This window comes from Uloborus diversus, chromosome 8, assembly GCF_026930045.1.
Source record: "Uloborus diversus isolate 005 chromosome 8, Udiv.v.3.1, whole genome shotgun sequence".
Classification (NCBI taxonomy): Eukaryota; Metazoa; Arthropoda; class Arachnida; order Araneae; family Uloboridae; genus Uloborus; species Uloborus diversus.
In genome coordinates this window covers 124,135,351-124,161,511 of record NC_072738.1, presented here as the reverse complement: position 1 = coordinate 124,161,511, position 26,161 = coordinate 124,135,351, and the positions used below count along the sequence as shown (strand labels likewise).

Here is a 26,161-nt window from a genome sequence, read left to right as displayed (position 1 = left end):
CAAAGACACCCTACCCGTGAACCAACATCAGGTTCTCATGACCTAAAATTCTCTCCTATTTTGTTCGTCATTGCCAAAATTTTCAAAACTAACCTGCGCTACATTAATCAGTTTGGAAATGCACCATACTCCTTTATGATTTTCATGACGTCCAAAACTTTTAAAGTTCTTAATAGTCATCCGAAAAATTTAGTAACACAAACTCTCGAGCATAAAATCCCCAAAAATATTTAACACAAATAATTGATCAAATACTTCTTCGACCAAAACAAAAAAAATACATATATAAATACCAAATCCAAATAAATTGCGATAAATGGAAATTAAATACTCCCAAAAAGGTATGTTAATTTACCAGAATTTTTTTACAAATAGCCTCGGGGCCCGTTATGGTTCCTGTCTGCTCAAACCGTCGGCGTTACCATTTCTTTTCCCCGATTTGTGTTCAATTTCGAAATTGAACTGTTGTAGACATAAAGCCCAACGAGTAAGTCTGGCATTCGTTCCCATCATTTTTTTAAGGTATGTGATAGGGGAATGGTCGGTTTGTATACGGAAAAATTGGCCGTTTAAATAGTGAGCTAGTTTCTTTAACCCATAAACTATAGCGGCTAACTCCTTTTCGATAACACTATAATTTTTTTCAGCTTTCGAGAACTTTTTACTGAGATATAGAACTGGATGTTCTTCCCCATTATGCATCTGAGCTAGTACAATCCCCATTCCACTCTCACTTGCATCAGTTTGGAGAATGAACTCTTTCGAAAAGTCAGGGGCATAAAGAATAGGGCTCTTTAGTAAACTTCCCTTTAAAGCACGGAACGCCTCCTCGCATTCATCCGTCCACACTACCTTTTCTTTTCTGATCCTTCCTTTCAATGCGCTTGTTAAGGGGGCTGCTACCTCGGAAAAGTTCGGAATGTATCTGCCGTAATACCCTACCAATCCTAAGAATGACCGTATCAACGTTTTAGTCGTGGGGGTTGGAAAATCTTGCACGGCTTTTAACTTCGCCTCGCTCGGAGATCTCTTCCCAGAACCGACATCATGCCCCAAAAACCGGACACTATCTTGTGCGAAACGACACTTAGAAGGTTTTACTGTTAATTTTGCGTCACCCAATCGCTCTAGCACTTTGTCCACATCGATCACATGCTGTTCCCAACTTTGCAAATATATGGCTATATCATCAATGTAGGGTGCCGTAAAATGTTCAAAGCCATTCAAAACTTGCGCTAAAAGTTTTACAAAGTAATACGGAGCGTTGAGTAAACCGAACATCATATTCTTTGGGCGATACGTCCCAAAGGGCGTGACAAAAGCCGCGTATCGGCTTGCTCTTTCGGTCAGGGGTATCTGAAAATATCCCTTTGTTAAATCCATCAGCGTTATGTAAGGCGCTGCGCTCACCCGCTCAACTACTTCCTCAATGTTTGGTAAGGGGAAAAACTCCGTGCGCGTAATTGCATTCAACTTACGATAATCTACGCAAGGGCGGGGGTCTTTCCCAGGCACCTCCACTAAAATTAGGGGGCTAGTATAGTCGGACTGCCCGATTTCTACAATTCCCAGATCTAAAAGTCTTTTTATTTCCTCACGCACTATTTCAGTTTGCCGTGGGGACATCCTATAGGGTCGCGATCTCACGGGGTCGGCGCTGGTCAGCTCAATGTCCATCGTGACCAATTTAGTACACCCAGGGTCTGAAGAAAACACTCTTTTATGTTTCTGAAGTACTTTCCCTAATTGATCTATTTGTTTTTCCGACACGCGTTTTTCCAAATTGCTAGCCCGCAACATCTCGTGTAAATCAAAATATGTAGGGTCAGGCAAGGGAAAAGGAATCTCAGCTTCTTGCTCGACATCTTCCCCCTCCTCCTCTATTATTAAATTTACTCGTTCGGGGCGCTTATGATAAGGTTTAAGTAAATTTACGTGATAAATGGTGCATTTGTCCCTCCTCTCAGGGACGTCGACAACATAGTTAGTTTCCGATATTTTGCTCGTAACTACTCCTGGACCTATCCAGTTCACTGCCATTTTATTCGCTTTATTTGTCGCCAGTACTAATACCTGATCGCCCACCTTAAATTGCCTATTCACAGCATTCTTGTCATACCAAGCCTTTCTTCGTACCTGCATTTCACTCATCTTTTCTACCGCCAAATCCTGACATCTTTTCAAACGGTTGGTCAAATTTAGAATGTACTCTACTACATTTGGGTCAGATTCTTCTGGCACCATCCAATTCTCATAGAGCAAAGTTTGCGGAGTCCTCAAATTTTTCCCATGAACGAGCTCGGCTGGGCTAAATCCTGTACTCTCATGATTTACTGAACGGAGGGCAAATAAAGCCAACGGTAAATTTTTTTCCCAGTCTTCTCCCGATTCCACGCATAATGCTTTTAATATACGTTTGATGGAAGAATGCATCCTTTCAACCGGATTTGATGACGGGTGACAAATAGAACTGTGTCTAACCTTTATTCCAAACCTGTCAAAGAATTCTGTCGTTAATAAACTGGTGAAGGAGCGCCCTAGATCGCTTTGCACTTCCCGAGGGAACCCAGTCCTGGAGAACGTTTTTAACAAGGCATCAATTACATTCGGGGACTTAATATCGGGCACAGGTATAGCGTCAGGATATTTTGAGGTCATACAGATGGACGTTATTAGATATTTGTTCCCATTTTTTGATAAGGGCAAAACTCCCACAGCATCTATATTTATGACCGCAAACGGTTCTGAAATGATAGGCACGATTTTTAAAGGCGCTTTCTTTCGATCACCTTTCTTTCCTACGCGTTGACAAGCATCACACGCCCTCACATACGACTCAATTTCAGCATAACAATTCGGCCAAAAAAAATGACGCAACACTTTATCCTTCATCTTTGTAGCACCCAAATGGCCTGACGCGCCATCATGACAAAATTTCATAATCTTTTCTGTCAATCTCGAGGGAATACAGAGCTGCACCCTTTCTTCTCCCAGCTTAGATCTACTCAGACGGACCAGTTTTCCTTTCATGCATTTAAAATCCTTTCCCTCCCTTTTCGAAACCTCTTCCCACAAGGGTTTTAGAACAGAACACAATTTCTGCTCTTTCTCGAATGATTTGGAATCTATTTCAGCTAACGCTAATCCCTCAAAAGGCTCTATGGGGGGTAGTGAGCAATAAAGCCCTCGAACGGAGAAGAAGTAGCGACATCGTTTTCCCCTATTGTCTGGTGCCGCTTCTGATTCTTATTGGATGTGACCGATCACGTGGGCAATCGTTTGACATCTTGGGGCCAAAATCTGAGTGCTTACCGGTCTTTTAACATTGCGTTCTCGCTATTCTTGCTCATATTTATTTATCGGTAGATTTATTTCTTTGTTCATTTTAGCATCTATTTACTGTGCCGTTAAGTGAGTGAATAGGGCAGAATCGGGCACCAAATTATATCCTTTACCTAGAGGGAAACGAAATAAAGAAAAACGTAAAATCTGGGTGCATTGAATCGGCAGAGATGACTTCATTTCTTTTATCCCCCCCCCCCCCAGTGTGCATCTCTGTATAACTCGATGTTTTTTTTGTATATATTTTTAATATTTGTTTGTATTCAAACTCACGTTTTGTTTTGTTTTGTTTTTTTTTTCCAACGCATCGTAGTTAAAAATATTGCATTCCTTGAGTTTTTACTTTTTCACAGTGAGTTCTTGTTTATTTCTTCTTCTAGGATTATTTTCACAGGATATTTTTTTGCCATTTTTGGTGTTTCATAAAGTATTTATTGTAACTCTTCCGTGTAAACACGTATTTATTAAATGGCCAGTTCCTTATTTATTTACTTTTCTTCAACAATATCGATTTATTTGGCCAAAATTTAAAGTTCAAATTATTTCAGCGCAGTTAATATTTAAAACTTTATCGTCAATGCTTCTATTTATCTCAGATCTGTAATCTGAATACTTGTTTAGTGAATTCAGGAAAAATGCCAGTGAAACGAAAGCAACATTTTGAAACAAGCAACTATTACTTTTATGTTTAACAGAATTGTAAGCATGCATTAATGTGCAATACAAAATCAATAACACGAGTAATTGATTCATCTCTTTATATGTATTTTAAAACTTTTGTTTAAAATCTTAAGCTAATTTATTACTTTTATTCTATGTTTCTGTGAGTTAATATGACAAATGTCTCCCTTTATTCATTGACATTTAAAAAAAGAAAACAATCAATTATTCACGGACATTATATTGTTGAGAGAGTTGATGTTGTATAAAAATATTTATACTAATCCAATATTTTATATTTTAACAATTTTGCAATATAAAACTTGAAACACTCACCGTATTTTGCTGTGTTATTTTTAATGAACATGCTACTTTGACAACATTTATTTTATTTTGTTAAAAGGCAGAAAATCTTACTTTGCATTTCATTGCGTTACTCATTCAAAATTTTATTTAAATCCACTTTGTGTAGTGAAACGTTAATGCTGAAAACGATAGTTTATATTTTAAGTAATTATAAGTTTTCAAAGAAGAATTCAATCCTTGAAATAAATAGCGAAAGTTTGTTTTAATCCATGAGTTTTATGGATGAAAAGAAAGCCGCTTTATTTTTAAATACTACATTGTTTTCGATTCGAAATTTCATTTCAGTTTAATAATAAAAACTTATATTCTATACAAACTGGAACTGCAAGTATCATATTTATACATTGGTTATGTTACTTTAAAATTCAAAGAACCAGTAGTTTAAACCCTTGTAACATACAGCTTAATTTTGTGTCCGTACGATTAAAAAAAATCTACTTTTTGGTTAAAGTATATCTGTTGCGATTAATCAATGGATGATTAATTATTTATGCTATTCTGATAATCAATACAATCATAATATCTATTCTTTCAACATAAATATCCTACTTCCATGCTTTCGGGGAAGAGAGTAAAAAATGATTTCGCAAAAAGGTCGAGAATTATTGTAAAACATTAAGCATCAACATCTTTGCACATTAAAATGCCTTAATATCAAAATTAGTTTCCTTATCGAATAAAAATTTTAAAAAAGTTAATGTACATTCAAATTTTTGTTATCTCGAAGAATCTAGGAATATTTATTAACAAGGAGTTACTAAGAAACCACTATTTCATCATAGCAGACATAGGAAGACAGCCGATGCTTGGCCCCAACATGGCCGACAACTCCCCGTGTCGCTACTTAGGAGAAGGATCCAGGGCTTTAGTGAGCAAGTGTCCAACTCTTCCCCTCCGGGAGGGGGAAAAACGTTTGCGTTCAAAGTTTCCTGTGGTGTGGAATTCACTTCCGTTCCTCCCTGTTTTCGACGTAAACTTCCCCTCGTTTCGACTGCATTTAAGGCCTCTGGTTTTGATTTTGACCGAGAAAATAATTCCGCTGTCCTATTTCCCAAAAGATAGAATCTCGCGTCGCTATCCGTGTTTTTTATCGCTGCTTTAGAATACACACAACCTTCGTCGGTCTCTATGTATATTTTTGCCAAAGGCAAGCATTTACACTCTTCATCTAAAGGTTGCTTCACGTAAACATATTCTCCCGTAAAATCTTCTGTTTTGATCCAACTGCGGGGGCAGACATCGATGGAGGCCCCGCTGTCCCGAAGGATTTTCCGAACCTCCCCATTTATTTTCCCAGTACTTATATAAGGGGCAAAACACTCGCTTAGTTCTTTCGTGTCTCCAATATGATTGATTTGTTCCCCTTGCGCTCTCTTAAATTCAGGGCAATTTGGTTTTATATGTCCCTTTTGTGAACAAAAATAACAAATAATTTCCTTTCTTTTTTCGAAATTACTGTTTTTTTCCCATTTGGGGGGCTCTTTCTTATTAGCACTTTCCGATTTAGTATTGCTAGTTTTTGCCGGATCATTTCCTCCTTTCACCCATTTTTCTTTTTTGTGCGTTTTGGGGTCGTTTTGTTTTCCCTCCGATTTTTTGAAAGTACGCCGAAGGCTCTCGTAGTGATCTAACCTTTCAGCGAGGTCTGACGCCTTACGGAATTCTTCCCAGGAGTCCAAAAAGTGTTCCCTCACCTCAGCAGGGGTTCTCTTTTTTAACTGCTCCGTGAGCAATAACTCCTTTAACTCCTCGAATGTATTTACCTCCGCGGTTTCTAGCCAATTGTCTAGATAGCTTCTTATTTCGAAGGTGAGATCTGCCCAGGAGGAACCAAACTTCCGATTATGTTCTTCAAACCTAATCCGCAATTCCACAGAATTTAGTTTGAACCTCTTCATTAACAGGCGCTTCATGTGAGGAAAATCGTCGCTTTTCTCAAGGGGTTCCTTCACAATTAGTTCTGCTACTTCCGGGGGCAACAAAGGAATAAGCTGGGAAACCCACCTCTCTTCCTCTATCTCCTCTTTCTTAGCCTGTCTCTCAAAAATTTCAAAAAATAACGAGACATCTAATTGCTTCGGGTCAAATTTTGGAACCAGATGCTTTAAATTTGATCTCCTAGAAGTATCTGTACTCGCTGACCCATTTGAACTCAAGCTAACCGTTTCTGCTGCGGTAGTTAGTTTCAGTTTATCTAGTTCAAATTGTCTTTCTTTGTCTCTTTCCCGACATTCTCTCTCTAGTTTTTCTCTTTCCCGCTCTCTCTCCCTTTCTATCTCTTCTTTTAAAAGTCTCCAAGTCGATTTTGCAAATTCTTCATCATAATCAGTAGCCCCTACAATCGCTTTAACTATGTACCGACGTGTATCTGAGTCAGACGTTTCCACGCCAAACTCCGAGGCTATCTTTCTCAGATTATCTTTTTCGATTTCAAAAAGAAAAGAACCCATTTTGCACAAATAGATTTTTAGAGCGTTCCCCCCTTTTTTTTTTTTTTTCACAAGCAAAACTCTATTTATTTCATGCAAAATCCACCTAATCACAAAAACAGCATGCACATAAATATCTTTTACAGATCAATTTCAATAGATTTACTTAACCTGAAATCTATATCGTCAAAATAAATCATTAATTTATATGACTTTCCTTTCCAAACTGAAATAGCAAAGATCTGCAAAACAATTCTTTTGCAGTCTAACTCAGAATTTAATTCTCACAAGAAACCTTTAGTCCAATTCTATTTTCGAAAACATTGAAAATTTTTACCAACAATTTTACTCCGCTTAAATTCTCTCAAAACAAACCCACTAAAGCTGCCTCATCGGTAACCAAGAAACAAAGACCGGACTCACCCTTTTCTGCGTCCGTCTTTAACATCAGAGTAATCCAAATCCAATTTGGGGGAATGGCACACACAAAATCTTATAGGTTTCGATCAGCTCTAGGACTACTTTATGTAAAAAGTACTTAAAGTTTTAAAAAGAATTATCTTTCAAAATTGCATAAAAATAGAAAGACCAAAGGTAACATGGGTCTGTTTCAATTTTTCTGAAACATAATCGCACCCGCTGCCACCAAATAAGCTGTGACGTCGTGAGTCACAGATGTAAAGATTAACAATTCCAATCTTTTCATTAAATCAAATCACACCACGAACAAGGAAGGACTAAACCCCTTTTTAAAATTAACGAAAAAAAAAAATTATTTACAGAAAAAAAATAAAAATCGTTACATTGATGGGGTTACAAATTCAGGCAAACACAGTTGCCTCAGTGGTGGTCACAAAAAAAAATCACGGTTTCCAACGAAACCGGAGAAATGCCTAAGGGCACCTGTTTCTCTCAAGTCCTAGAGCAATCTCCTTTTTCCAAAGTGTGGATCGAGGTCTTTTTCGAAGAAACGGGGCTTGTCCACTAAGCCCCCTTAAAATATCCCATTGGTGGAAACTTGGTGACGAACACTGCTACGTTGTTTTTGTAGAAGAAACCAGGGCCCGGATTCGTTGGTCGACCGGCGCCTCATTAACATGGAGCACACCTCCCCGTCTGCGGTTTTTCGGCAACGACAAAGTCGGACACCGTCCAGGGCTGTCAGGCAAACTCGTCACACCTGGTTTTAAAACTGTCCGAAGTGGTGCCAGACAGTCTAGTCCTTTATGTAGAAGCGGTATTCCAACAAAGGCACAAAGGCGTAGAAGAAGAATAGCTGTCCGTCAGTTCCACAGAGTACGGTCGGGCATCCCCGTCGCACAATGGACGCGCGACATCAAAAAGGGCACAGGACTGAAGATGCCACAGCAGGTATATTCAGTAAGTTACTGCCCTATAGCCAGGGCTAAGGCAGAAATACATGAAATACATGAACTGTTTTTTGTCATCGTACTTACACAAATTGATGAAGATCAGAAAATCTTGACGTGCTATTGTCATCATTGAGAAAGTTCAATGGATTGTCATAAATTAGCTCTCATTCGATTAATACATGAATCACTCAGCAGCGTTTCATTCCGTATATTTTTATGTATTGTGTCTGTGTGCGTGATTATGTTTCACTTCGATTAATATTATTCAACAACTTCCTGATTTATGATCTTGGACGTGGGTGTCTTTATACCGTTGGGACAATATTCCTTGTCCAAACAGCTTCATTCATAACTTCATTTGCAAATTGGGCTGTGATGTAACATTCTACTTTACTGTAGCTGTAGGATATGGTGTCAAGGCAAATCGGTTTCTTTTATTCCCTAGTGTCAACAAATAAGATAAGCTGCCTTTTAAATGTTAAAAATATTGTTTCCGCATTCCGTTGCTATGGATACAATCATTTGAATTGCTTCTTTTGTTCTGTCACCATTGTTGCGTTGCATGATTCAATCAGTTTCAGTTTCTTGAATCGGTATCAACGTACTTTGCTGCTGAACGGATCGGCCCGGGTTCAAATCGTTTCATAAATTGATCCGTCATATCGATTTATTCCTACAGTGCACCCTTTGTATCTTCCCATCAGGAGATGGGCAAAATCGTTCTTTTTGAAACGAAAGTTCCGTCAGTTGGAATATCTTTTCATCGTTCTATATTTTTCTCGATTGTTGTCTTTCTAATTTGCATTTTTATTATTGCATGTTATTTTGTATCCCTTTGAGTGTTAGTTGTCATGTGTTCGAAATTGCAACATGAGTTTGAGCATACCTTTTGTCGTGATTTAATCAGTATTTTTTTTAATCAATTCTTTGTTTATTTGATGTATGCCTTTTCAGAAAAATTATAGCATTTATCTAATGACATTGAACTACCTTTTGTTTTTCAATTTAGAAACTAAATAACTAACGTTAATAATAGTGTTTAGTTTCTTTGAATGGATAGATTTCTTTTGAGGTAAAGTTGGGAACCATTTTGCACGAAAATGCCACATTAAATTTAGTAGTTGCGCAAAAGGCTGGGTGATCAAAAACTTATGGGCTATTATTCTGCATTTATCATGTTATATATATATATATATATATATATATATTTTAAATGCTGTACATATGTATTATTTACATCAAACAAATCCAGTATTCACGAATGTACCTTGACCATGATTGTACTAATCGAATATGTTTATGCTCTCTAGATGAAACAAAATACGACAATGATGATTGATTAAGCTGCATAAATAAAAAAAAAAATAATAAAAATAAATAAAAAAGTCTTCATGTGTGCTTAAGGCTACAGGTTCTCCATATCTGATAAAGGTCATTTAATATTTGCTGGCACAAATGAGAACCAATCGCTAAATTCTGAACTCCAAACAAAATAAAGAAAAAGGTGTTTTCACAAAATTTCTGTAGTTTTTCTCTATATTCACAAAAACAAGCCTCTTGCAAAAATTCTTTCAGAAACAACTTCATATTTGCGATAGATTTTTGCTTGTTTATTATAAAATAAAATAAATACGTCCAGGACAGTAATAATTAAAATTGTTGCTTGTGCGGTTTCTTGCTTGACAGTCACATTTAGCAGGGCAACTTGTAATTGCACTCCCACTAAAAGTCAAACATTTCCTCTTTTAAATTTGAAGGGTAAAAATCTCCCATGTCTATTTCTTTTTATCTTTCCTCCCTTTGTTAAGAGAACGCATTTTTCCTGTAAATGTTGTTTTTTGACGACTGTACTACTTATGCAGTGAAAACTTCCTTAAGGTTTTTCCAATGTTAAACTAGTGTTGTCACTCGATTGAATGCGGGCCCAAATGCTCGATCGAAAAGCTGATGGTAATGATGGACTGGACTTTTTTTTTTTTTTTTTTTGTAACTTTAATGTGTCTGTACGGAAAAATTAGCAGATGTTCCAGAAATTGCTCGGGTTATCAGCATGTTAATTTGGAGGAAAAGAACTAAACCAGGGGATTTCCAATCGTCGGTCCGGGCCCCTACCAGTCCTTAAATTCTTACCTACCCTGTCTGCATTTAAAAATTCTCCGTGCCAAAAAACGAAGTCTTACTTTAAAAAAAGTAATAAAATAAAATGAAATTAAAAAAAATCTAAATTTAAATAAAAAAAACAAATAATAATGAAAATGAAATTATATATATATATATATATATATATATATATATATATATATATATATATATATATATATATATATATATATATATATATATATATATATTGGTCATACTAGATTTATTTTTTATGTTAACTCTAGATGAATTTTCATAACTTCCGCTGGTTTCCTCATTTGCTTAAATTTAATAATTTTTACTTTCTTCTATATCTAATATATAGAAGAAAGTATTGGATTCGTGCAAATTTTCGAATTTCGAATTTTGACGAATTCGAACGTTTTGAGGTGTGCTGAGTCCATTTCGACTATTTTTGGAAAATGTCTGTCTGTCTGTGTGTGTGTATGTGTGTGTGTATGTGTGTGTGTATGTATGTGTGTATGTGTGTGTGTCACGTCTGTGTGTGACCAGTTTTTTGTGGCCACTCTACAGCAAAAACTACCGCATGAAATCGAACGAAATTCGGTACACATATGCGCCGCTATGTGAACTTGTGCCCAGGTCAGGAGAGTATGGTGACCAGGGAAGCATCTGTGTGGCTTTTAGAGCATGTTGGCAGTGCAAGCACTGTGTGGTCGGGCGTTATCCTGCTGAAAAATTGCATTAGGTAGCCCTTGAAGGTAAGGGATTGCCACCGGCCGCAACACATTATCCAAGTATCACCGTGCCGTCATAGTGCCCTGAATACGAACTAGAGGTGATATGGAATTGTACGAATAGCGCCCCAAACCATTATGCCACTTTGTCGTGCGGTGGGACGTTCCACAGTTACTGCCGGATTATATCTGTCTCCACGTCGACGCCACACACGTATGCGACGACTATCACAGGATAAACAGAAGCAGGATTCATCTGAGAACATGATATTTCGCCATTCTGTCATCCACGTCGCTCTAGTCCGGCACCGTACAAAACGTTGCTGTCTATGTTGTGGGGTCAATGGCAGTCTTCTTATCGGACGCCGTGATTGCAGACCACGTGCGACCAAACGACGGGAAATGGTTCTGGTTGACACGAGAACATTCAGGGTATCTTGCACCTGCTGCAAAATCGAGGAACAAGTGACTTGTTTGTCTGCTACAGCTTGTTGGTAGATGCGTCGATTCACGCGTTCTGACGTCACTCTGGCTGCCCCTGCACCCTTCAATCTTGCCACATTTCGTTGTTCCAACCATCTTCGGTGCAGCCGATAAACCATGCTCGCATCCATGTGGGTATCAGCTGCGATTTGACGTACGGACCAACCTCCCCTTCTCTCAGTCCGATCACCATACCGGTCGTAAAATCATCTATCTGCTGGAAGTGCCTTCGCTGACCGCGGCCTGGCATTCTCTCGTGTTACAGATATCCTCCAAGACAAAAACAAAATTTCTTCGATAATTCGCCAGTCAGAAATAACGACACGAATATTGCCCATTCTGCAAGTTCCTTCCCTTATATCTTACTTCACGTGCGTCGGAGAGCTGCGCATTTTACATCATTTACATAACTCAGTAATGTACGTCTACTCTTTAATTTGCATAAATTTCTGAACACTCCTTTTTGGTGTTGCGTTTTCAATGTCGAGCGGTGTATATGAAGTTTTGAAAACAGAAAATATTCATGTAATTCAGTGCTCTTATAAAAAAAAAAAAAAAGAAAATGTCAAATTTTCACCTTTCAAAGAACTTTTTTTTATCCCAATATAATAAAAGAAGTCTCATGTATGAATGGTAGAAGAATCAATAAACATTAATTTTATGACAGTCTTCATTATTAAAATATGTTAAAAGTATTTTCATACTGAGGCTTTTAATTAATTCTTTTTTCAGTGATAAAAAATTGTATTCCTGAATGCATTTAACCAGGAGAATTAATGTCTACAATGGAAAACATAATGATTTTCTTTAAACCTACTTGTCCTGTTTCTATAATTGTTGCCACTAACGCATTAGGTAAATAAATTACATGATTTGTAACTTTTTTTTAAATCTTTAAAAAAAAATATGCGTAGATCCTTTGATTTTTAAAGTTAGTTTAGATAGCTATAATTATGAAGAAATTAATTTACAAGAGGTTTATTCTTGGTTATTTGTAATTAATAAAGTCTGAACTACCACAGAAATTATTTCTTTGATTATTTATACCGAGGCCCATTTGCGTATTGTATGTTTCATTATAGTTAAAGATTTTCAAGCTATATTCTCTTATAGAAATCTCTATATACGAGGAAATGGAATTACAAGATTTTACTCTTAATTATTTAATGAATTAAAAAGGAAATTAGGTACAAATATGAATATTAAATATTCCTTAACAATTACTTGATAAAATCTTCATGATTTTCCTAAAATAAAATTATTTTTGTAACAAATAAGGTTTAAACCAAATAAACCCGGTGTAAACCAAAAAAAAAAAAAAAACCTGGTTTAAACAAAAAAAAACGGTTTGGGGGGAGGGGTTCAAAAAAAAAAACGGTTTTTTTTACCAACCCTTACAGTGTTTCGATTAAAGTAAGAAAGGGGCTATCAAAATCGCGGAATAAGCAACATTGCTTTGAGGGTTTGAGGGTCATTAGTTTAACACACTGCTACATAAAATGTAATCCAGTGAAAATATTTTTTTTTTTTTTAAATATATATATATAGCTTCTAAGCTGCCTAGGTTTAGATTTTTTTTAATGGTATACTTATCAATAACAATAATAGAGAAGAAACATTAATTTGAATTTTGACATCTTGAATTCAAATAATGTTTTTCTTTATCACGAGTTGCGATAGGACCCTACTCGTTGAGTTTCTTGTTTCTACAAATGGCTCCTGTCTCCCGGAATCGACTTCGTTATACCCAAACCTCTCGACTTTACTCAACCATCTTTTACAAACACAGCATCCAGCACGCAGCGATCCTCCGTGATCATCTCCCTTCTCCTGGGCGGTGACGTGTGTCGTGGTGTGTGTGTGTGCTTGTGTGTTTGCATGTGTGTGCCACAACCCTGGAGGAGGTCACGCTCGCGTTGAACAGTGGTGTTCGTAGAGGCCTAGGTTCAAAAATCAAAGAAACATCAACTGTGTTCAAGTGAGAGTAATAAGAAATTCCTGATTGCTTAAAAAACAACCTTTTTAACCTCCCCCCCCCCATCCTGCTAATACCATAATAAAATTTTTTCTTTATTAGGGGGCTAACTAAGGTGGTTAAAAAAAAAAAACTTTTTTGCAGCTAGATCGCAGGACACCCCCTATTTTTTTTTTTTTTTTTTTTTAAGTCTTACTAATAGTATTATGCTGTGAAAATTTTAGCTAAGTGTCCCAAGTTAGGGAGGAGGATCCCTTACTTGGGATAGTGAATATTTTTTTGTTTTATCTTTGAAGGGACATATCTACGTATCCACACCTTGTCTTGAGATAAAGTACTAAAGCTCTTCTTTGAAACAGATTACTTTGTTCAAATATAAAACATATGATTAATATGCTACTAAAAGTAAAAGTTTAAGACTGTCCCAAGTATAGGCACTTGACTGTATCAAATTTTTGATAAAAATAAATCTTTGTTTGTCTGTAGTTTAATCCCCTCTAACATATTGACCTACTTTAAATATTATTCAAAAGAAATATATACTTTTAAACTGGTAGGGGCTCCCCGAAAAAACTTTTTGTTGAGGCTTAATTTCTAACAAAGAGACATAAAAATCCTGATATTTAACCAAAATTCATTCGTTTTTAGTCTGCAAATAGTCGAAATTTCATTTAATAAGTAAATATTCAGAAAAAAAAAAAAAAGGAGTAGCTCAGCTCCCGTAAGCAGCCATGTAGTTTAGAGATTTCATGAGTGGATAAGGTTTGGAAACCACGGCGCAATATGTTTTCATAAACGGCTATTACAGAAAATAAATTTTTAGTAAAAAAATGTATGTTGTGATTTTCTTTTTTTATTCTATGTTTTTATTTAGGGGAGAGGGGAGGGGCGTTTACGAAATTCGCATGCAATTTTGTTTTTGAAGAATATTATATTCACTATTCCATTTACAACGGAACCAGTTTTGTTTTTTGAATCATTTTGATTATGGTGTGACTTGAATCACAGTGTGAAGTCAAAAATCAAATACTTTTTTTCTCAAGCAAAATAAGGAATCCGGAAAATCAATGCGTAAATTTACTAATGGAAATGCTTGGTATAGTTGGAATTCGGATGGATGTTCAGAATCCCCTGGCACCTAATTTTGTATATGTACTATTCCCTCACGCCAATTTTTTCGTCTGAAAACTAGCACATACGTGCGATGGTCATGTTGGTCATTTCCAACGGTTTTTGAGATTTATCACTGGTAAAATATTGGGAAATAATAATTTTTCAAACTGGCTAAAAGAGCGACGTAATAATAATGTTGTTCCATGAACTAAGATCCTTTTTTAAGCGTTGTGTGCTGGAGATCGATTTTGATAAATAGAGTGCTATTTTTTAACATAAGATTTTTTTATTTATTATTATTTTTTTTTTTTTGTGGTTCTATGATTTCAAATGTCTACTCTTTTATTTGTGGCGCGACAAAGGAACTCTGATTTTGTTATCCCAAGCAAGTTAATCGATCTGTTGGAAATACGAAAACTAAGTTTAGGTTATTGCTGGGATACGTTTTGAGATTTTCAATGTCTTTATTTGTACACTCATACAATGCCGAATGAACTTAATTAAGAATAAGAACAGGGGAAGAGATTCATTGGTCTATGCATGCATAAAGTTGTAGTTGGTTAACTCATCAATAATTGGGGAGGGATAAGGCGTTGTCTTAGACGAAGCTTGGAATACAAATACGACAATATCATGGCTTTAAATGCGACTTTAACCTGATTCCTTGTAAAGTCTTTGTCATTAAAGAGTAAAGATAAGTGGAGTAACTTTTTGTCATAAAAGGGTAAAGATTCCTGGTGAAATCTTGTCATAAAACGGTAAAGGTTTCTGGAAGTCTCTTGGTTGCACCCCTGCTTTCTTTTTTTGCATAGACCGCGAACACTTTTTTTCTGAAGCCTGATGTCTGGTAGGTCCGTTATTTAGGGGCCTGGGGTGGGGGCAGTTGGCTTTGAAAAATATAGTGTTTTTCCAGTAAGTGGACTTGAAATTACGAGCCTGATGTCTGTTAAACGTTTGCTCAACTCTTTACCTTCACATTTTTTATACAGCGTTTGCAACGCAAAGATTCGAACCTTCAAATCCCAAGCCACGTGTATACATTTACCATTGAAGTAGGATTTTGCGTTCACGAGTTTTTTCTTTTCCACAGTACACATTGTTTCTTGAATGCGCATCAGATTAGACTGTTCTTTTTGAAAGGCTAGTGATTTTCATGGATCAATTATTTCGTATTCCTGACATACTGGATCGAAAAAAGGCATGAGCTAACTCTGCGCAAAACGCAGTCAATGAACACGAACTACAAATCAACAGAGGAGGATCATTTGAAAGTAACAACAGCGAAAGGCTACAATAAAGGGCTCTCCACACCGGACGCTGGGCCCAGGGAGGGGGTTATGTCGCGCGGGGTCGCCGATGCGTGACAGACCACAGTTCGCACGGGAAACTAACCGTAATTAAAAAGAAGAAAAAAAGAGAAGTCGAAACAATGAAACCGCCTGTGCCGAAAGAGAGAGCGGGCAGTCGGGATCGGGTGTTTGTGGTGGCCGGTGCGTTTACTTCGATTAGCCTCGCGATGACTCTGCATCAGATGGAGTGCGAGAAGGCGATTTGCGACGTCATGTTGAATTTCATGTTTCCGGATTACATCGTCGTCGAAGCCATACCGGGAGCGCTCGTCCACTGTGAGTAGGACTTCATCATATTTGGGTTAATCGAAAGCGACTGATTTCGGCAAATCGATTTGGTGATGGATCATTAATGATAAGGAGGAAAGGAAGGTGCACTCGTCCCTTGAGCTTGATGCAGGGGGGTTTGATAGAAGGTCGCTGTGAATTCCGAAAAAATCCGTATTCGTCAAAATTACCATCATTCGGCGAAATTTGGTGTTCCATTCGGCAAAGACTTCCCTCCACTTTTTTTATAGTTTTTTTTTTTGGGGGGGGGGGGGATCAGGGACACTCGTAGCCGGAACGGTCAAGTTGAAGAGCAATTTTACTCGTGTGACAATGCTTTACATGCATAATACCAAAGGCTCACCGTGTTGGGAAGGGAGGGGAGGAGGAGTCATGTGTTATATTCATTCGCAGTGCCCCAGCGAGGGAGTGTTTGATGGTCGGTTAACCTAAGGCCCCTATAGCCGATGGTTTTAACCTTATTATCATTCCTAATACGATAGTTATAGTACTGTGTGACCGGTTATCATTACCCCTTCCCCCCAGACAGGACCGTCATTAAGGGGGATCAGAGGGGTCCCTCCCCCTGACTTTAGAAGATTTATGTGTTTTCATGTGAGTGGGCGTCGTTTCTGTTGTTTTTCGGTATAATTTGCGTTGAGTATGGTATCCTTTGCACCCCCCCCCCCCCACCTCTTGTAGGAGTTAGAAATGACGGACCAGATCCCAAAATGTCAATGCCGACTGTTCTGGTGCTTGGTCGTAATTTTAGAAGTTCATTGTATCATCTGATATCTAATAAAGAGACATAAAGATTTCGAAAGAAGAAAAAGTAAACATTCTGGACGCATGAGGGAAATGTTAGTTTGTTGCTGAGAAAGGTTTTGTTTAACAAAAGAAAATAGTTTTAAAATTTTTACTAAAAAAGATAGTTTTTTTTGGTAGGAAATAAAAAATTAATTTTTGTGAATACTAGTTTTCAAATTGTTTTGGAATTTTTGTACAGTAGACCCTCGTTTTACGCGGTTTCGATCATACGCGGTTTCAGGTTTGACACCTTTATTTCATTTTACACGGATGAGTTTCGGTTTTACGCGGATACAGCAATGCAAACAATAAAATTTTCCCCTTTTTCAAAATCCAAACTCCTAAAGATTGCAGATTATGTGTAATCAACTGCATTTTGGCGCTCTAATAATCGAGCTTGGACCACTAAAGACATTTTATGCGATTGGTTCCAGAGCTATTTCCTGAAGTAAAGTTATTAAACTCTCACAGTTCAGAACTCACTAGAATAAGAGCTTTCAGGAGTGACAAGGAGGCCAAAACCAACGAGGATACCAATGTCGGTGACGCACAACCAAAAGCGTTCACATTGAAGAATTTGAGCCATTCCTAGACAATAGAAATGATTTTTCTGATTTGTTAGTGAAGGAAGATTCTGTCATGAAAATGACGCAAGTGATCATGAATGCGTTAATGCTCTGCAAAGAATTACAGAGAAAAATTCTTAAGTGCTGCCAAAAGACTATCACAGCCAGCTCCTCTTTATAAACAGAACACGAAAATAGTTTGTTTTCTTTATGCATGTTGTGCGTAAAAGTCGATATAAGTACACGTTAAACTTATTATACAATTACTCATCGCTAAAATGAAATATTTTGTTAACTACGGAACCAAACCCCTATTTTAACACTATTATTAGTTCTCAATTTACACGGTTTCGATTTACGCGGCATTTCCGTGGAACGTAACCCCCGCGTAAAGCTACGGTCTACTGTATTTAAATTAAAACAACAAAGTGTACATTTTGGACGAATCTGAGTTCGCCATATATTTTGATGTTACACTCATAATATTCAAACATTTTGTTTGAACCTGTTTATGGTTCAAGCCACAAAAAAAAAAAAAAAATGTTATCCTTGTAAGCAACATGAAAATTTAAGAAGTAAACATTGCGACAATAAAAATTTAGTAAAGTATTCTTAGTTTTTGGCTATTTTTTGACCTCCATTTTTTTATATGGCAAAATAGGCGAAAAAGAGCAACTTTTACTGTTGGCCGTTTTGCCCCAAGCACCTGTTGTTGCAGAAAAAATGGTTTTAAGTGTGGAGAAGATACAAAACTGTTAACCTGCAGAAGGAACGCCACCATCGGAGCAGGTGGAGAGGGTCGCAATTATTGATCATAGAAATAAGCGTTAATAATTTCGCATGCCTTTGAAACTTCATTGGCTGAGAAGGTGATTTTATATTTTTGACTATCAAGAAATTCTTTTTATTCTCGCTTGTTGACTGAGATAGTCGTCAAAGTTTTCTATGAAAAGTGACATGTCATATGAATAAAAATTGTCTCCTCCATTTTAACAATTTTTTTTTCGGTTATTCATTTAGTTGCTGAAAAATAAGCAACAGCCACCACATTGTTTATGTAAAAATTTTTAGCACCTATTAGACTATTTTTAAACTAGAAAGTCGCCCGCCAAAGTATGATGGTGAAAATTGCTTCTCTTCTGCTACATTTTAACGAAGCAATTGCCTGTTTGGTGACAGTTTGATAGTTGAAATTGCAACCCTAACTCCAATGGATTAATCCGAAACTCCAGTAGGTAGCGTTCATTGTTGACCATTCTTTCGTTTCTTCACTCCCCTCAAATGACAGTCCATGGCCCACCTTAATTTTTATATAAGCGTAGCGGAACTTCAGTGGGGCCATTCACAGTCTTACCAGTAAAACAGTTAAGTTACCGGATCGAGTTCAGTCTTGTCACAATAGACTTTCCCTGCATGTCAAACATTAGCAAAACATAGTATCAAATTATCATGCCGTGGCACGAGTTTCATTGTTAAAACACGCGGGTTACTTGATCATCGGCTATTATTTATATGAGTATTTTCTGCTATAAATTTTCTGCTCAGAGCTAAAATTGTCTCTGCCCATGTAAACATTGGACCTTTGGGTCAGGATGCAGATCTTATCAAAGCTTGGGGGGGGGGGGGCTTTACCGCGTTAATCTATTATTTTAGAATTGATTTAAAAAGGATTGAGCTCTTATCAATGATTAAGTTTATTAACATCCATTGATACAGTTAATGCACGAGTGATCAGCGAAACTTACCTACTGATAAGATAGTCGAAGCAATAATGGTTTTTGTACGTTAAATATTACAGATGCAGCGAATATTCAGTTGGTATTCGGTATGCTGCATATTCGGCAGACAAACCGAACATTCGGTTCAGCCGAATGCTTCAATATTCGGCAACCAAAGTAAACAAATTTACATGTTCGATGATTAGTAAACAAACCTACTTTTTTTTATATAAAATAAATGGAAGTTATAGTATTCCTTAGTACGGAATTAATTCAAATTGTTGCTTATTAGTTTTTTTACATTCAAACTCATTTTATTGTTGGAGAAAACACTCCGATGTTAAATTTAAATTTTGTTGCTTTTCAACTTTTCTTTAATCTTATGATACATTACATTAGACTAAACTACACTGCTCAAAAAAAATTAGGGGAGCACATGGTTTTAACAAAATTGAGAAAAATATATAATCCGGAAATTAATTTCCAATAAAGCCTCCGTGTTTTTAGAAAACATGAGCATAAAACGTTAACTTCGGAAGCAAATCAACGTTTCTGTCGTCGAAAAGCAGAAAAAGGGAAAAGGTGTAGAAATCGCGATTTAACAGAAACCCATTGTTTCACTGTCTAAGCGGTAAAATTCAACCGTTCATTTTTTTTTTTTTAAATTGGAAAATGCCACGACACCGTAATTTACCAGATTCCATGCCTTGATGTTTTATCGAGGGACTAATCCGGGCAAACACAAAGAACTGTAACAGACGATGTTAGAGAGGCATAACTTCATACTCGTTTCACTGTTCTAGAGGAGTAAAGTTCCCAGTCAAATGTTTTTGCTTCATTTTTGCTGTATTGCATCTTAATACACGTGTATACTCCATTTTATACCTTTGCAATGCTACCTCACAACTGTTTATTCACTTTTGTGTGATTGCTCACCGAATTGTTTTGAGCAGTGTATTCCAAACACATTTAAATATAGCACAGTCGTCAGAAGGAAAAAAAACATAACATTAAGTAGTAAAAACCATATTAAGTCCATTAATTACTCCCTTTAACTTTAACTGTTGTTTCCTTTTCATTTCTAAAATTTTACTCCGTATGAAATATTAAATATTGTTTTAAAACAACCAAATTAAAATTAATCATTGTAATCGAAGTGTAATAATCCTTTGCACTTAAACACAGAAAATGAAAATACACTGGCAAAGTTTGGATATCATGACTCAATTTTACTGATGATAAAAATATTTATCAGTTACCGAAAAGATTAAGATAGCAGAAAATCACTTGAATAAATTGTAATTTAATTATGTTTTAAGAAAATGTTATGTTGGGTTTGTATCTGAGACAATCGCAAGATTGTTTATGACGTAACATATTAGCATGCTTGCCAGTTATCAAATCATAAATGAAGATACAAATTAACTATCCATTTTTGATTACGGATAAACACCACATATAAACACTAAATTAGCCGTCTACTATATAAATTTGTTTCCGTACTAAATAAATCATTATTAATCATGCTTTTGAAATGATTAATGTTGATAAATTTCCAATGTTAAATAGAAATACATTTACATCTCCCAAAATAAAAACATTTTCTATTTTAAATTGGTGAAAAATTCAAATATTTCAGTTAAAAAGCTTTAACCAAATATTCAGTATTCGGCCAAATATTGGGTTTGAATTTTAACCTACCTATTCGGCAAAATGTAGTATTCGGTGCATATATATATTAAATATGTATTGCATCTCACAGTTAAGTGAAAAAAATGACATCGAAAAGTCAGTTTTATTCCTAGTTTGGTACTTTTTTTTAGTTTGGTACTTTACATACATACTTCTTTCTAGAGTGAACTTTTTAAATAAAACTTGAATTTAGAGTAAACTAATGTTTGAAAACATATTAATAGGGGTCGTCCACAAATGATATCACGCTTTGAGGGGGAGGGGGTTTGTGAAATTGGTACAGTTAATGGCGAACGAGGGGGCGGGGGCAAAAGAGTGACATTACACGTTTAACAATTAAAGGGTTCCGCCTAATTCCCACTTTGTTCTCCAACCTCCTTTCGGCAACTGAGTGGAGGGGGTAAGGTGGAGTTAAAAAAAAATTTCTTTATTTTGTCTTTTGATGTTGCTTAACTTTTTTTTTCTTTTACTTTATTCAAAATTTTCCTTAGCAAAATATTTGCAAAAGTAGATCAGTCTTATTTGGATTATATGTGAAATTATTCCATTAAAGAGGGATCTTTAACATTACGTCTATGAGTAAATATTCAGGCTCTAAGAGGTTTCATTCTTATAAACGGAGTATTTGTTTATCCGTTACTCGATTAAGCGGGACTGACAGGTCTTAAATAATGTTTTATGTTTGTCACATTTTTCCAACAGTTCTTTTGCAATTTTTATTTCGTTTCAATTTTTAATTTTAATATGTTTGAATTTTTTTATTAAAAAACATGATCTTAAATTATTTGCAATATTGAAGCAGTACGCGATACTTTCACATTTAAAACTTTTTCTTTCTTTATTTATATGAGTATGTAAGTATGAATAGCACTGACTGTAAATTAAAAGTTGCATGATACGATTGTCTTTTTTTCCATTGATAACGTTTGTTAAAGTTCCCCGGTCGAACAAAAAGCTTTTTGTATTTTTCGTGAATGTGCTACAGTGTGGTATTCAAATGCATATTCAATGTGGTGTCGTTGTCGTGTGTCGTCTCTCATTACCGAGTTCATTGCATTTTATTACTATAAAATTTCTGTTAGAATGTCTTGTTTTAATCCACCAACTTTTCGAATCTCCGTTTCTTATGTTCTTTATGTCAACTAGTTCGTAAACTCACTATTTTCGTTAGTAAGATAGCTTTATCACGATAAATGTTTTCTTTCTTTAAACGCCTTTAATTTGTTTATTTATTTGGCCGTTCCGAGGAAAAAAATTGACCACTTCCTAGAGATTTTCACTTTTCCACTTTATTATAATGGGGTCGTTTCCAAAATTTTAAACGTATTTTTTTCTGAAAGAGCATGCTTAAAAACATAGGATCTGACCATTTTTTAAATAATTTATTTAAGTTTACTATTGTTAAAAAATTACTTAAATCGGTGTGCTTTCATTGTTTACACTTCTGTCGTGTGACATCACAAATGATGAAATGCCATTCACAGAACAAAATATTTAATTCACATCTTTACTCACTTGTATTGGCAACGATAGGCTTGATAGCAAGCGTAGAGCGCAATTTTAATTCGCTGCTTGATTTTCATAACGTGGAAATGTAGTAGAAAGAAGCGCCAAATTGCATCATTTGTGACGTCATAAAAACCACGCCTTGTTTGAAAAATCGGACATTTAAAAAAATTAATTTAAAAAAATTGTTGGGAAAATGAAAGTATTTTCTGGATCCATGTAATTTTTTTTTTTGCTCATTCTATCCATTTCAATGACTAAAAGTAGCACTTTTGACTGATGGAAACCACCTCATTATTTTTTTTTCCTTTTTCAAAAATCAACATTAGTATAACGTTTTATTCGGTATTATTTATTTATTTATTTTGCTAAATTTAAAAATTACTTTTCATAATTTTCTGTGTTTTTCCCCAAAGGTTTATTGATAATGTGTATAAATCACACGAATTACTTTAACGTTACGTTCAGATATTATTGATATTTAATCATAATAAAAATTCACAATTAACTAATGCAGTGGCTCTTTTATACCTCGTAGATTTGTTTATTAAAAAAAAGACGTCATCGGTTCATGATTTTTTTTTTTTTTCAGATTTTTACCGGTCGTGGCGGTCAAAAAAGATTGAGAAACGCTGGTTTAGTATAGCGTTCCTACCACATGGCTTGGTCAAAGTTTTCCGTTTGCCACTGCCGGTCCGCCTGACCAGCAGTATCGCATTTCTAACATTATTTCCGTCCATGCACTGGTACGGGGGGGGGGGGGGGGATTTCACGGCTGGAAATCTTTAAAAGAAGGTACTAAGTATTAAAGAACTAGTACATAAGTCAGTATCTTTTTAACATATTTTTGCATCAATATACAAGTGTAAAGGCAAGCAAAAAACCTTTTAAAAAATCAACATAATATATAGGTAATAAATATAATGGGGTTGTTTCTGAAATTTTAAAAGTTTATTTTTTTTTCTGAAAGAGCTTGCTTAAAAACATTGTATTTGACTTTTTTTTAAACAATTTGACAAACTTTAATATTTTTTAACAATTATTTTAAACGGTTCACAGATTGTAATTCCTTTTTTTATTCTTCTGTACATGACATGTGATGAATGCCATTAGCGCACAGTGCAAATTATCATAACCTGGCAACGCGGTTGATAGCAAACCGTAAACATTTAGCGATGTAATCGAGTTGCGCGCCAAAGTACATCACTTGTGTCCTTGTGTGACATCATAAAGACCACGTCTTTTTTCCAAAATCGGACATTTAAAAAAATTAAATGAAAAATAACTGTTGGGAAAATAAAAGTTTTTTTTTTTCTGGCTCCATGGTTTTTTTTTTTTTTTTTTTTTTTGCTTATTCAATCAATTTCAGTGACTAAAAGTAGTACTTTTGACTGAACGGAACAACCCCATTAAAAATCCAGTCCAGTGAAAAGAAGCGGGATGGAATAAGTGGCATCAGTGTGCGTGCAAGCCATCGAAGAAATAATTATTAATTTTAGGTCTTAAAACTGGCATCAACGAAAAAAAGTCATCCACATTTTTATATATTTTTTATTATTACTTTTTTATTATAAAAATATTAATATATTATTGCAATTGTTATTATTTGTTTTGTTTCGAATTAGAAAACTGTTTTAATGTAGATAGGTAAAAATCGGACGACTGGTCCGCGTACCATTGCTGGTCCTCCGAACTAGCAGTTGAGAATTGAAAAGAAAAATGAGGATGCTCAACATTTATCAAAACAGTGTCGAGCAGTTTCTATTCTAAACATTCACAAGGACCCCATTTATTATTATTATTTTAAAACATAAATTTCAAACGCTCATTCCTAGAAGTTACATAAAAAAAGCTTCTGCAGGAAAAAAAACTGCTTCTCTATCTAACAAGTCCTCTCGAAAGCTTCATCCTAATGATGTCTCCTAAATTTTAACGAACTTCCTCTTCTCTGGTCGAGCAACCGTAATTATTCTTCAATGGATCTTTCTATAGCTGAACATGCGGTAGTCCTTTTTATTTCGGAATCCTCTTTGTCTCTTATTGAAAAGAGGACCACTAGTGAAAGAGCGTGAATCAAGCTGAGAGGTCTTGGGGCCTGACCCAAGTCGCCCGTCACTTTACATTGGAAATTCGTTGTTGTTGAGGAATTGGGTTGCGAAGAGAAAAGTTTTAATTTGCATATGAGGGGGAGGGGGACGGCGAGTATTGTCTTTTGTAAAAAAAAAAGTGTTGGATTAGGTTCTTTGAAAGGTAAACAAAGTTTGCAAGTCAGCCCGACGTCTTTTCATCCTCACGTATTAACTCGTGTGCTTATTCTTGTTAAGCTCCATCGTTCTTCTTTTGTTTGTATTGTACGCCGTGATTGTTCCCATTATGTATGACTTGTTGCTACAGTAATACTTTCCTTTACTGACGTTGTATATCTGAAATTGAAAATGTGTGTGTGTTCGCTGTATAAATTCAGACCGTTTATCTTACTAATGACTCCTGAATTCTTTTAAGGTGCTATGTCGGTGTGTGGAATTTACTTTTAGCATAATCCCATCAAATTTATGTGTGTCAAAATGTGTGTACAAGTATGTGTGCTTACCTACTTGTTTTTAGTGTAATTTCTAGAAATATCCTTTTTTTTTCGCCGTTTTTCCATGTTTCCCATCACAAAAGCAGTCACAGAATTTTAACCTATTCTCCGTTCTCGAAAACCAAGATTCAGCACCCGGAACACTTCCGTTTAGAAAGGGTGCGATAGGTTTGGATAGACATTTTTCTCTTGCACTTTCTATCTCTGTTTTTATTTTTGTTTTTATTTTCACATATATATATATATATATATATATATATAAATTCTTTTCTTTATTTTTATTTAGTCATCTTTTTTTTTTTTTTGACACTACTTTGGAAAAACTGTTCAGCACATTGTTTTGCATTTCCATTTTGCATCCTTTCTTTCCGAGTTTTCACTTCTAATTTGATGAAATCAGAGCAGACCTGACGCATGCGCTAATGCGCGGGAGGATTCAGCTGAACAAAACAGACAGTAATTCTTTTTATGCTAAGTTTATAATGCACATTATATATTTTGTTAACGCTACTTCTTTTCGTTTTATTAATTGTATGGTAAAAAATGAAACAGCTACGCTAGTTTTACTGCAGACCAAATTGACCAAAATAAATAAATTCATAAATATTATTATTACGAACGCAAATTTGAGCCAAACCTGGCTTCTGTTTTGAACATTAAGAAATTTTATTTTTCTGGTTCAATGTTACACTACTTTTTTTATACTGAGTAATTCATTTTGCATCTGATTTTTGACATGGCTCAAAGTTAACCAAAATGTCTAGATAGCTGAAAACTAGACCAATAGTTCACTTTAAACGGATTTAATATTTATTAAATTTATTTTCTTAATTTTGCACGTTTATACACTAGTTTAAGAGGGTTTATTCCATTATATGCCAACTAGCACATTAAATCTACTAAAATATGAGTGAGGAAGTTTAAAATAGAAAAATTGTGTCTCTAAGTTACCTCGAATAACTAAATTTAAAGAGAAAATTTGTGTAACTTTTTTTCCGTTGAATTGAGACTCCGATTGATGTTTTGGATCAAAACTTTTTCATTATTATGAGTTATTTAATGCAATAAAAGCTTGGTGTTGTTTTTTTTTCTCT

General features: G+C 35.6%; 1 protein-coding gene across 1 annotated transcript in view; it reads right to left on the bottom strand.

Moving 5' to 3' along the window:
* Positions 1-14,180: 14,180 nt before the first annotated feature.
* Positions 14,181-26,161, bottom strand: part of LOC129228580 (rho GTPase-activating protein 44-like) — a 127,415-nt gene continuing 115,434 nt past the window's right edge. Inside the window, exon 7 of the mRNA XM_054863262.1 lies at positions 14,181-14,267. Coding sequence (XP_054719237.1) covers positions 14,181-14,267 — 87 coding nt within the window. The remainder of the gene's footprint in view (positions 14,268-26,161) is intronic.